Source organism: Somniosus microcephalus, chromosome 8 (genome assembly GCF_052327205.1).
Source record: "Somniosus microcephalus isolate GS21.2 chromosome 8, FLI_Smic_1.0, whole genome shotgun sequence".
In the NCBI taxonomy this organism is placed as follows: Eukaryota; Metazoa; Chordata; class Chondrichthyes; order Squaliformes; family Somniosidae; genus Somniosus; species Somniosus microcephalus.
The window spans coordinates 137,258,040-137,270,748 of record NC_140994.1 but is presented as its reverse complement, the minus strand read 5'-3'; the positions used below and the strand labels follow the sequence as shown (position 1 = coordinate 137,270,748).

Here is a 12,709-nt window from a genome sequence, read left to right as displayed (position 1 = left end):
TTACTGCAGTGCATCCTGTAGATTGTACAACTGCAGCCACAGTGCACTGGCGATGAAGTGGGTGGATGCTGAGTCCAGTGATGGGGTGCTGATGGTCAGTGTTCAGTTTCTCGAGTGTTGCTGCGATATTCCACTTAAACCTACCATGGTGAGATTTGAACTCTCAGCCTCTGGGTTGTTAATCCAGGATCATAGCCACTTCACACTGTACCCTATTCTAAGTACAGTTCAACGGAGCAATCCCAGGGAGAGGGGCCAGGCAGTGAGCAGAGAAGGGGAAGACTGTGCCTCCTCATGTCTTAATCATCCTTTTTTAGAGAAACCTTATCTACTGATGCGCAAGCTAAATCAGATCACAACGTTAGAGGTATCCACCAGGATTCCAGTTTATGTCTGATCACTGCCTCCTTGCAGTCATCGTGTTGAACAGCAGATGCAAAACCTTTCTAAATGCTATCCTGTAAACAGCTGCCAGGAGGCACACAAGTGCAGTTTGAGAACTGCAGCCAATTTTTTCTCCTCTTCAAAGAAGCACCAGCTGGAGTGGAGTGACAGCACAGCTGAGATGGGATCAGTCGTGGTACAGACTGGATGGACCAGTAGGTCTTTACCTGTCCGTCATTTTTCGTATGTTCGTATGCCATCTGGCCAATCATGGATGCCAATCAAGATGCATCTTGCAGCATATTGGTACTCTAACATACTGTGCTGCCATGCCAGCCTGGGTTGATGCTCTTTAACCATTTGTCTTGTGTGCAAACATAGTTAAAGGTTACATCAAATCAAATTTGAAGAGCGAAGAGGGACATTATCATTAATACTCCTAATTAGTTGTGATCGGTATTGTGCACAGGCTCAGAGGATTACCGAACCAAGCTAAGCAGTGACTGCTTCATGGATCTGGTTTGCCCTGAGAAATGTCGCTGTGAAGGCACTGTTGTGGACTGCTCCAACCAGAAGCTCACCAGAATACCCAGCCATCTCCCAGAATACACCACTGAACTGTAAGTCTGACTGCGAGGTCAACTCCCTCACTGCTAATACAAAGACAGAAGTTTCACCCTCCTAACCAGGAGATACCTGTATAACATAGTGTGCCAATTCCGACGAGTGATGCCTTGGGTTTTGTAGGTGGAAAGGAACTAAAATTGTTGAAATATTATTAGGTTAAGATGGTATAATCTCACTGCACTCTTGAAACATTGTGGACAAACACTTTTATTAAAGGTAAGTGAACTTCCCCAATGGCTTAATGGGTAAACACATTGCTTCATGCGGTACTGAGCCACGCGGACCGGCCTGAAGGTCTGTTAGCCTATCTCAGCCAGGGCAGCAGTTAGGAATGCTACAGTTTCCCTCGTATCCTCGACCTGGAGAGGGAGAAAAAACAGCCATGATTTCAGTTTCCGACTACTCTCCAGTAACCCGTCCCGGATGGTTCATGTGCATGGACACCGGGTGAAGACAGGTTGCGGACTCCGGTGTGATACCCTCATAGTAAAATAACCTGCCAATGTATGTTATCCAGGTGGCATATAAAAAGAATGACCACTTGGGCTGCCAGCGCCCCTAAAGCCATACCCCAACCTTCAGGAAAGAAAGGGGCAAAAACTGGAAGTAATTGGAAAGAATAATAAGTGAGAGCAGAGATTGAGTTTTGGGAATAGGATGAAAGAGACTCACCTCAGAAGATAAGACTAGCCCCTCTCTGCCCTGCTCCCCATTTGTTCAAGCTGAATGTAAATTGTGATGTAACTACATCACACGTAGATTGATTTGAATTATGAAGGAGACTGGCATCGAGTGCAGTGAATACAGGTTTGCTTGAAAAGGGAGTGGGACAGATTCCAGATTCAACAGGGATCAAAGGGGTACCAGTCTGAGTGCAAGTTGGAAAAGGATGAAAATGGACTGAACTAGTAGGACCAAAACATAGACCAAAACAGTACTGATGGGGCTGAATGGCTTTTTCTTGTATCTTCCCCAGGGTGCAAGGGCAAAAACTTATAGATTGTTTCCTTCGCCCATTATACACTGATGTTTGATCTATAGGTCTGTTTAGAAGTGGTGTCTCTCCCTATTGGTGTTTTCTTCACAATTCACTGGTACATCACCAAGTATTAAACCCCCTTTAATTGTCACTTTTTTTTGTGGTTCAGGCGGTTGAATGACAATGAACTGACCATCCTGGAGGCGACAGGCATCTTCAAGAAGCTGCCCAACCTGCGTAAAATGTGAGTTTGTTAGACGTGCCCCCCTCGCCCCTCTGCATCTGTCCCAAGTTCTCCACAGCGAAAAATATGGGGATGGTGTTGAGGTAATGCTGTAAATGGTAATGAAGGGTAGATGAGGCTTCCTCGCTGAATAATGCATGGTGATCATCTGATAGGGGAATTCTCAGTGTGGTGCAATGATGAGCACCATTGGAAGAAAAAAGTGGTCATTTAGCCCATCAACCCTGGTTACTGTGCACCCTAGCAATCTGGATTAACCACTCAGAGAACAATGTCAAAAGTAGCGAAGTGCATTGTGACTTGCGCCTGGAATTTCTGTTTTGCCTCTTCGATTATTCCCACCTCCCAATCTCCTGCCTGTGGCTAAGTGGTCACCCAGCACTCTTTGGTGGTATCATTTGGTCTTGGAATGCCATCGCGATCTTACACATCAGCACTCACGTTGCGCATTATAAATTTCTGTTTATATGAAAGCTTTCTGGAGAAAGAGGTGATTAGAGGTACACTGTATAATGAATAGATGAGTGAGCCTTTTCCTGTTTTCCAAAAACGTCCTATGTTCACAATGACACTGTTGGTCTTGGGTTCTTCTGCACTGTCTATTAACAGTTCCTGTGGGGACCATGTTCCCTGACAATCTGGAAGCTGTACCATTTTGATACTCCATCTGTGCAGAGATATGTACCTGAGAGGCTCTCAATTACCCAATTGCAGTAATCTGCTCACTGGAATTAACATAAACACATGCTGTGCTACCTACTCCTGTTTAAAGTCACAGATATTACCTTACAGAACAGTAGTTTAAAGACTAAAGGAATTATGGGGATTAATTTCCATGGGGTTTTTCCCTGCTCGTCCATCATAACTTTGGCAGAAGAGCAGTGGAAACCCCATAGAACCCCCACATATAAATTATCCCCATAAATCCCATATAAATTATCCCTATAAATCCTGCATAGATTATCCCCATATATTTATTTACAAAGAAATAGTGATAAGAAGCATAACAATTGGCAAATACTATAAGCATATAAATACAATATGGGAAAGTCAGTAAAAAGTCAATTACCCTTGTAAGACTGGCTTCCAACTGAATTCAAGTGTCCATTAAATAAATAAAAAACAACATTTTTCTTACAGTACAGGAAATTCAACCTCTCTTCATCCTCAGGCAGGCCTGGCTTTTCAGATCAAACCACATTTGAAAAATTCCCGTGTTGTTTCAAACTCCCTGCTTTTGATCCCTTATGTGCCAAAACTGACAGTTCTATTAACTTGTTTGATATAGAGGCTGCCAAACAAACTCAACAAGATATATATATATCCAATTAACTATATTAAACAGATGTTACAGATGTAATTAATATCCATGCCATCTGGATTTGAATATTTTGCAAATCATATCCAATATGCAAATCTTCAAAATAAAAGAAACCAATTAGATTAGCTCAAAAGAAGACTGCTGATTAAATCAAGGCACCAATTTCCTTTTAAGTTAAAGACACAATCTGATCTTTATGTAAATAAACCAAGTAATTCATTCTGTGCTACATCCAGAGTGACTCAGGATCTCATTTGCTAAGCGTCTGCAGAATGACGTGACTAGTAACTCAATAAAGTCATTGGTCAATGATTCTTTCTGAGCTAAAAAGACCTGACAATGGCACAGGAGGGTCCCCGCTCCCCTACTTCCCCGCTGTGCCTTGACACTAGTCAGATGGCGAGCACCCAAAGTGCACTCTGCCTGACATGACATGAAGCTGAAATAACAACAGAAAACGCTGGAAAAACTCAGCAGGCCAGGCACCATCCGCGGAGAGAGAAACAGAGTTAATGTTTCAGGTCGAAACTCTTCTTCAGAACTGAGAAAAAAGCAGGAAATGAAACAGATTAAAAGGACAGTTTGGGGGCTAGGAAATGGGGGAGGGGATGAAAGAACAAGAGGGAAGGTCTGAGAGGTGAAGAGACATTAAGAGATATTCGAGACGAGACGAGATGGTAATAGGACAGGTAAAGAGACAAAAGACGGCTCTAGATGAAGTGTGAAATGCGCTGGCAGAATGAGAGACAGCTGCCATGCGGGAGAGAAAAAAAGGAAAAGGCACAAACCAAAGGTGTGGATAAAAATTATATAAAAATGTAATGGGGGTCGAGGTTATGATCTGAAATTGTTGAACCCAATATTGAGTCCGGAAGGCTGTAAAGTGCCTAATCGGAAGATGAGGTGCTGTTCCTTGAGCTTACGCTGAGCTTCCATGGAACAATGCAAGAGGCCGCGGACGGTGAGGTCTGAGTGGGAATGGAGCGGTGAATTGAAATGACAGGCAACCGGAAGCTCGGGGTCACCCTTACGGACTGAACGGAGGCGTTCCGCAAAGCGGTCACCCAATCTGTGTTTGGTCTCCCCAATATAAAGGAGACCACATCGTGAGCAGCGAATACAGTATACTAGATTGCAAGAAGTACAAGTAAATCACTATTTCACCTGGAAGGGGTGTTTGGGGCCCTGGACAGTGGGAAGGGGGGAGGTATAAGGGCAGGTGTTGCATCTCCTGCGCTTGCACAGGAAGGTGCCAGGCGAAGGGGAAGGGGTGCTGGGGGTGATAGAGGAGTGGACTAGGGAGTCTCGGAGGGAGTGGTCCCTACAGAATGGTGAAAGGGGAGGGGAGGGGAAGATGTGTTTAGTGGTGGGATCGCGTTGGAGGTGGCGGAAATGGCGGAGGATGATCCGTTGAATGTGGAGGCTGGTGGGGTGAAAGGTGAGGACAAGGGGAACCTTATCGTGGTTCTGGGAGGGAGGAGCGGGGTGAGGGCAGAAGTGCGGGAGATAGAACGGACACGGTTGAGGGCCGTGTCAACCACAGTAGAGGGGAATCCTCGGTTGAGGAAAAAGGAAGACGTGTCGGAAGCACTGGTGTGGAAGGTGGCATCGTTGGAGCAGATGCGGCGGAGACGGAGAAACTGGGAGAATGGAATAGAGTCTTTGCAGGAGGCGGGGTGGGAGGAAGTGTAGTCCAGGTAGCTGTGGGAGTCAGTGGGCTTGTAGTGAATGTTGGCCAATAACCTATCCCCAGAGATGGAGACGGAGAAGTCGAGGAAGGGAAGAGTCGGAGATGGACCATGTGAAGGTGAGGAAAGGGTGGAAATTGGAGGCAAAGTGAATGAAATTGTCTAGTTCAGGACGAGAGCAGGAAACGGCACTGATACAGTCATCAATGTACCGGAAAAAGAGGTGAGGGAGGGGACCCGAGTAGGACTGGAACAAAGAGTGTTCCACATATACAAAAAGGCAGGCATAGCTAGGACCCATGCGGTTACCCATAGCAACACCTTTAATTTGGAGGAAATGAGTGGAGTCAAAGGAGAAGATGTTCAATGTGAGAACAAGTTCAGCCAGGCGGAGGAGGGTGGTGGTGGATGGGGACTGGTTGGGCCTCTGTTCAAGGAAGAAGTGGAGCGCCCTCAGGCCATCCTGGTGGGGGATGGAGGTGTAGAGGGATTGTACGTCCATGGTGAAAAGGAAGCGGTTGGGACCAGGAAACTGGAAACTGTTAAAGTGGCGGAGGGTGTCAGAAGATTCGTGGATGTAGGTGGGAAGAGACTGGACAAGGGGAGAAAAGATAGAGTCGGGATAGGAAGAGATAAGTTCCGTGGGGCAAGAACAGGCTGAATGAAGCAGCCTGGATATCTAAGTTCAGGTCATTAGCCTATGCTCAATCCTGTTCTTTGGCAGGGCCCTGAACCCAGAATTGGGGCCTGAAATCCAAACGCTTTTATGGGCCTGTGACGGCCGCTGGCTGTGTGGTCTTCAGGTGTTGTCCAAAAACAGCTGCTAATTAGCCTGCAACGCTGAGTATCCATCGGATTCCTGCCCTTGCTGACTCCCCTGCTGAAGGGTGCCAGGTGCAAGAGCTACTGCCAGCTCCTTCAGGCACTCTCCAAATGGGCACTCGCCAAGTGAACCTGGAGGAAAATGAGTCTGGAGGCTCCATTGCGGCCCTCTCCTCATTTCCATGGCTTCCTGATTCTTGCACCTACCAGCACTCCATCCTCCTCAGGAGCAATTCCAGAAATCCCCAAGAAACCCAAATGCCCGTAGACCTAGAACAACAGTTTTCTGCCCACTTATCCTAAGTTGTGCCCAAAAATGGGCTAAAGAAGACCAGCCTCAGTTTATTGCAGTTCCATGGAGTAGTGGAACACAGAGTTCCTCTTCCCTACTAAGTTCTCAATTTAAGTTCTATCACTTTTGCTGGTGGGGGTAGCATCGAGGCCAAACAATCTGTCATAAGTGGGAGCAGAAAAATCAGTGGGATACTCCCACCCTGGTTGTTCTCATGGTCTTTATTGTTGTTGGCTTCACATCAATATTGTGATTAGCAAAGTGATTAGGTTATTAGCCCTCTCTATTTAAGAGTTGAACCTGTCCTGAGAGGGTAACATTATCTCTTGATTCAGAATCTGGAATGTCTGACTGTGTGCTAAGGGGAAATAGACCTTAAATGGAAATCAAGCACACTTGTTACCCTGCTGTACCGATGGCTGAGTGGATTAAGGCACCATCCAGTGTGTTACGGAACCATGCAGATCAGAGTATTCAAGATCAATTCCCAGTCCTGCCCATCATTGTTATCCAGTGAATCTTGTTGGAAAATATACATGTATTGGGTGAGGGCAGAATTAGCTTGGCTATGGTTGAACCACTTGCCCATACTCCCTAGACTTGCACCAATGACCAGTTGGTGGTGTAGTGCAGAGCAGTTTGGCACCTGTGAAATCGTACCTCAGCAAGAGTGAGCTTCCCTCAGGAGAGATGGGGAGGGAAAACAACAAAGCGCTTGCTGACCAGATGATAATGCAGGGTCCAATCAATCTTCCGAGACCTGTGCTGGCATCGGGGGAACCTCGCTCACCGGCAGCACAGATCGGAAACTTACGGGCAGTGCACCCACCATTTAATGAGCGTGCCACCAATAGGTGGGATTCCCTGCTGCCACCGTGCTCTTGAAAAATAAGCCCCAGTGTTTGTTTCTTCTCCTGTTGGAGGAGGAGAGTAAGGAACTAATCGACCATGTTTTAGTTAAACTGAACAATGTAATAGCAGGAGCACTTTGAACAGCTTTAGATGGACACTCCACAGAGGCGCTGACCTCTCCCACACAAACAGGCAAAGACTCGCTCATGTAGCACTCCCGGATCAATGGGTCTTTAACGCCATAGCGGATATGATCAGGTAAACAGCATTGATACCATGTGCCCCCACCTACTAATCACCAGCGTTTCATGTTGCAACACTTCTGTTTACTTTTAACTGGTTGCCAGGATTCTGAGGAAATTAGAAAATCTCTGTAGCCTACAGCAGCGAGAGAGAAAAAAGGTCGAGGATGATTCATCTTAGGCCATCCTCTCAGTGAGTGGTAACAGAATGACATTGATGAATGTTTGGTGCACAGGAGAGAGCCAGAAATTAAAGAACTCAGGAAATTAATCTTCGGGGCATACCGAGGGCAGAAGATGGTTGACCAAATAATAGATCACCACATGACAATGCCAAGTAAATGAGTTGCTTCATTTATGTACTTTGTAAGATTTAGCTACTTTCTCCCTTTCTTCACACCTGACCAAGGCGAGGTATCCTCCTTCTGCCAGTGCCAGCCTTGATGCTAGGAAGCAGTGAAAGCAACTCCACTGGTTTACTTCTCATCTTCCCCTGGGGATGTGGAGAGCTGGGAATCAATGAGGTGGCCCTTGAGCTATTCGTTCATCCATTTTGTGTGCATCCTAATAAGCCATGGGAAGATTTAATGCAATCAACCCTGCTTCAAACACTTTTCCATATTGTATAATATCATGGCTGCTGTAGCAATCCTGCAGCACCCACTTCTTTGCCTTATTAACTTTAACAGTTCAATCCGTTTCTTATCCTGCCTTGCCTCAACTATCCTGGCACGATCTGGTTCTTAGCTCACTTGTCCCTGCTCTCCTGGCTCAAGCTAGTTATTACCTCACCTTCTCCCTGTTGTCCTTGCACAGTTTCTTTTTATCCCACCTTCTCCGCACTGTCCCAGCTTAATTTCCTGTTCACCTTTGCTTCTCTGCGTCACCCCCTGATGCGTCCCTTCGTTACGATCGAACATTCAGTGAATACCGATGAAACGTCAACAGCGTTAACCCTAGGGTTGATGTCGGTGGAAGATGTGGCGAGGTTCACCGTGTCATTCCAGTACTTAATCACTCAGTTGCCTGTTCAATTTTTCCAGGTGCCGTTTGTAAAGTTTGGTTGATTCCATCAGAAGAGTGTAGGAGGAAGTTCTGCTCTTTGACCAACTTCAGAACCTGCACCTGGAAAAATTAAACACGCAATCAAAAAGCAACCATCGAGGGAGCTTATTAGATTTATTTGGAGGGAGGAGGAAAAGACCTCAAGTCCAAACCAAATCAGAGCCAAGGTTCTGATTTGACTGTTTATTTGCAACACTGCAATTTTTGGTGAGCAGGATTTTGGAGTTGGGCTAAATGCTTGCTGTTAACAGAGCCAGTACAGTCCCCACCACTTGCACAGTCCACACTTGTTGTGGGCAGTCGCCTATATCGGGCAAATATGCTAACCATTGGCCAATTCCATAGGAGTCAAAGGCGCCTCTTATAACGTATTAAGCACGCTGACTCTTTGGGGCAGACTTTGTCATGAAATCCTTCTTTTAACAGATTTTCCTGCTTCAATAACTGCAGGTTCTTGCCTCTCATCCATTTCTCGTCTTCCGGTAGCTGCTCCAGAGTTTGTTTTTCTTCGTCTCTTGCTTTCCTTTGTTGCCGTGCCGCTTCAGTACCCTCCTACTCGGCTAGATAATAGGTCAGCGCTTCAGTCCCACAAAGTCACACGGATGTCCCCTGCAACACGTTTTACCATCTGGCGCCTATGGCGGTCAAATCGCGTTAACACCAATCCACCCGTTGTGGGGACTGTATCTCGAAGTACTAATAAGGTTTCAGGATTTAGTCAGTCACTAAGAGCGAGCGCACAATGCCAAGGGTCTCGCGGGTTAGAAGGGGGAGGGGGGGGAACCGGGAAAGCATAGGCCCAGAATTTCCTTGTGGGGCCCGGAGCTTTAAGACATACCTTTAAGGGCGTCTGCTTTTTCTCCGACAGGTTTTACTGAGTGGGGTGCCTGCAATGGGTGCCCCGCTTGTTGCACCATTAAAATGCTGTTATGGGACCATGATTAGCATATGTTAATGAGGCTTCCGTCTGAGCCAGGTGGGTGCCTTGGCTCCTGGTTTAAACCTGCTGTGGGACGGATATGGAGTGGCAAATAGAGCCGCTCGATTTTAACTTCCGTTCTACCCGGTTTCCGCTGGATGGGAGGGAGTTAAAATAGTCCTTCAACTGTATGAATGCTTTATCATACAAGTCTTTTTATATGCATCAGTTGCAGGCTAAATGTTGTACCCAACTTTTTTTTTATCCCAAGTGGCAGTAGATTGCTTAAAATACTGATAGACCAGATTTTACAGTACTTATACTGGAGACACTAAGGTTAAGGTTACGTTAAGGTCAGTGGTTTTCCCTCCCTTTTACATAAGCTCCATAAGTTCTGCCTAATGTCAGGAATCCCAGTGGCATAGTGGGAAAAGGCCCTGTCCAGTGTGATGCTGAGCCATTCGGATCCAAAGTTTGATCCCTGGTCTGGGCTGAGCTGGCTGACTACAAGCAGGCCAACAGTTGAGGTGTTCCAGTTGGCCTCAGGCCCCCTGGTGTTAGGGAGTATTCCTGCTCCTGATCCTTCTCCAGTGTTCCCTGCTGAAAAGATGCTCATGTGAGGATGTTGGGAGGTGTACAGGATCAGGCTTGGCTGGGGTGTCTTCCACAGTCAAATAACTTGACGACTGGACATTGAGCTGAGGTGCCTCTGCCCATTAGAACTGCCCCCAGTATGAGTCAGGAGAAGTTAGGAGGTATTTGGAGAAGAACTCACTCTACGGTGTTGCTGCAACACCGCACGCATTGTTTATGTCTCAATCATCATTAAAGTATTCATCGTAACACTGTGTACCACTCCTCGTAACAACAACAACAAGAGGTTTCAGAATCGAGGAGTACGGAGAGACGTCACTCAACCTTGTTTTGTAGATTATAAATGGATTTTCCTTTTACTGAAATTCAATTTGGAAAGCCTATGGGTTCCTGGTTCTATAATAACAGGCATCTCGTTTCAAAGCCTGCTTTCTAATCCAATCTTAACTCATCTGATCTGTTGATAAATTCCCTAATGCAATAATAGCTAAACATTATGCGTGTGCCTGCTGAGCTGTGTACCAACACATTTCCTCCTGCCTCTCTCAGTAATGTCCTTATTACTCACTTCTGGCATTTGTACCTTTCACATTAACCTATTGAGTGAAGAATCTGTGTGTGTATCTATGTATGTCTATGTGTGTCTCCCCGTGTGTCAGTGTGTGTATATCACCGTGTGTCAGTTTGGGTATATCTTCGTGTGTCAGTGTGTGTATATCACCGTGTGTCAGTTTGAGTATATCTTCGTGTGTCAGTGTGTGTATATCCCTGTGTGTATGCACGTGTGTGTGAATGTGTGTGTGTGTGTGTGTGTGTGTGTGTGTGTGTGTGTGGTCATTCACGGGGCTGAGAAATGGAACATCTTTGTCTCTATTAAGCACTCTCAGTTCCAACATAGCAGGGGTTAGATGGAGTTCAAGGCTCCCTTTATATTGCCCCAGTAACATGCTTGAAGAGCACTCCCTACTTGCATCCATGTGACATTTCCATTTCCTACACCATCTATCCTTGCAAATGTTCTGAGGTGGATTGCCCAATTAGTGCTGAATTATGGGCAGATTTGTGCTCTGGACTTGCTTCCTCTGGGAACTGTATTAAGAGACTGCCCAAACTCATTTCCCCACGGACCCTTAATAGCCATCTGAGAGAGAAGACTTCATTCCATCTGCGTGGAATGGATTGGAAGCCAGACTGCAGACCTAATAGAACAGAGTACACCAACACTGCTAAGTCACAGTGCCACCCATCTCATTAATAAAATAGATTAAAATTCTAATTAAAAAGGAGGACTATATTTTGATTGACAATATATTGTATTTTAACAGTATGGAGAATTTGGAAATGGTTTGTGGATTTGTCCATTTTTCTTCAATTTCTTGTTTGCCGCCGTTTCCATGAAACACTTTAATTTTCCAATTTAGTGCAAGGCTAATTATAAAAACAATTTATATCGGATGACTACATCAAAAATGCTTTTGGAGAGGGGGAAGGAATATTAACTGCATATTATTTCTTATGCATCATGAATTTTTTTTTGAATTAATATTCCTCGCCATCACTCATTAGAAACCTGAGCAACAACAAGATCCGAGATATCCGGGAGGGAGTGTTCGAAGGGGCTTCAGGGGTCTTGGAATTGCTGCTGACTGGAAATGAGCTGGAAATGGTCCACAGCCGAATGTTTGCTGGTCTCTCCGGGCTCAAGACACTGTAAGTACACAGCATTGATAATCTGCGGTATCTGGAGAGAGCTTGGTATCAGGACATCTGTCAGAGTAAATCTGTTTCATTTAACAAAAGCAAACCTTTATCCAGTTAATCTGTTTTCTGAGTTTAAGCTGTTTCTCAAACAGCTTACTTTTGATTTTCAGTGCACATTAAATTATAATGTACCAATGGATCTTGGGTAGTGTCGCTCACGGAACGTGGCCACATATGGGGGTAGAATTTCCGCTTTGGGCGACAAATTGCCCTCTATCTTGCCCGTCTTGGATGTCTTCCTATTGCTGGTTCTCTTCTCTCTTTCCGGTTCCCTGTCTCTCTTTCTATGCTTTCTGTGCCATCTTCTTTCTCTGACCTGTTCTTCTCTCTCTTTCCTCTCACTCTTCTATTCTTATGCCTTCTGTCACTCTCTTCTGTTCTTTTCCTGCTCTCTCTGTCTCTGTCTCTCTCTCTCAGTGGACAGTAGGAGGCGTCCAGCCAGGAGAGCAGGCCGGCTTTGGGATGATGGAAGGTGGGTCACAAGGCTGGCAGGAGAAAGCAGCGGGAAGGAGGGAATGGCATGCAATCTACTTGCTCAACGTCTGCTTTAGCCCCAACCCCCCCACCTCCCAGCTCCACACACTGGTGTCGATTTTAACTATGCGGGGGGGACAGCTGCATTCAGGCTGAAGTCTCTGGGGAGAGGCCCGAGCCATGTCGAGGGCCGGCCGTCATTTCCATAATTCTGGCAAGCTGTGAGCAGGCAATTCACCAGTTGAGGGGAGGGGATGGGTATTCCAGCAGCTCCACCGCGGAGCTGAGGCAGGAACTTTCTCCTCCGGAGTGGGGGCTGGGAGGAAGGGTGGGTCCGGCTGGAAAATTGTTGTAGCGCTAAAAGGAGCAGTTGTGTTTTTTCTGGCACCACAAAAGAGAAAACGAAACTTACCCTGGTTTTCAGAGCAACCTCTAGCGTTCCCTT

At 46.0% G+C, this 12,709-nt stretch overlaps 1 protein-coding gene across 1 annotated transcript in view; it reads left to right on the top strand.

Annotated features, from left to right (window-relative positions):
- LOC147113814 (slit homolog 3 protein-like) overlaps positions 1-12,709 on the top strand; it is a 714,603-nt gene that overhangs the window by 582,987 nt on the left and 118,907 nt on the right. Inside the window, exons 15-17 of the mRNA XM_085995157.1 lie at positions 854-1,004; positions 2,160-2,234; positions 11,596-11,739. Coding sequence (XP_085851283.1) covers positions 854-1,004; positions 2,160-2,234; positions 11,596-11,739 — 370 coding nt within the window. The remainder of the gene's footprint in view (positions 1-853; positions 1,005-2,159; positions 2,235-11,595; positions 11,740-12,709) is intronic.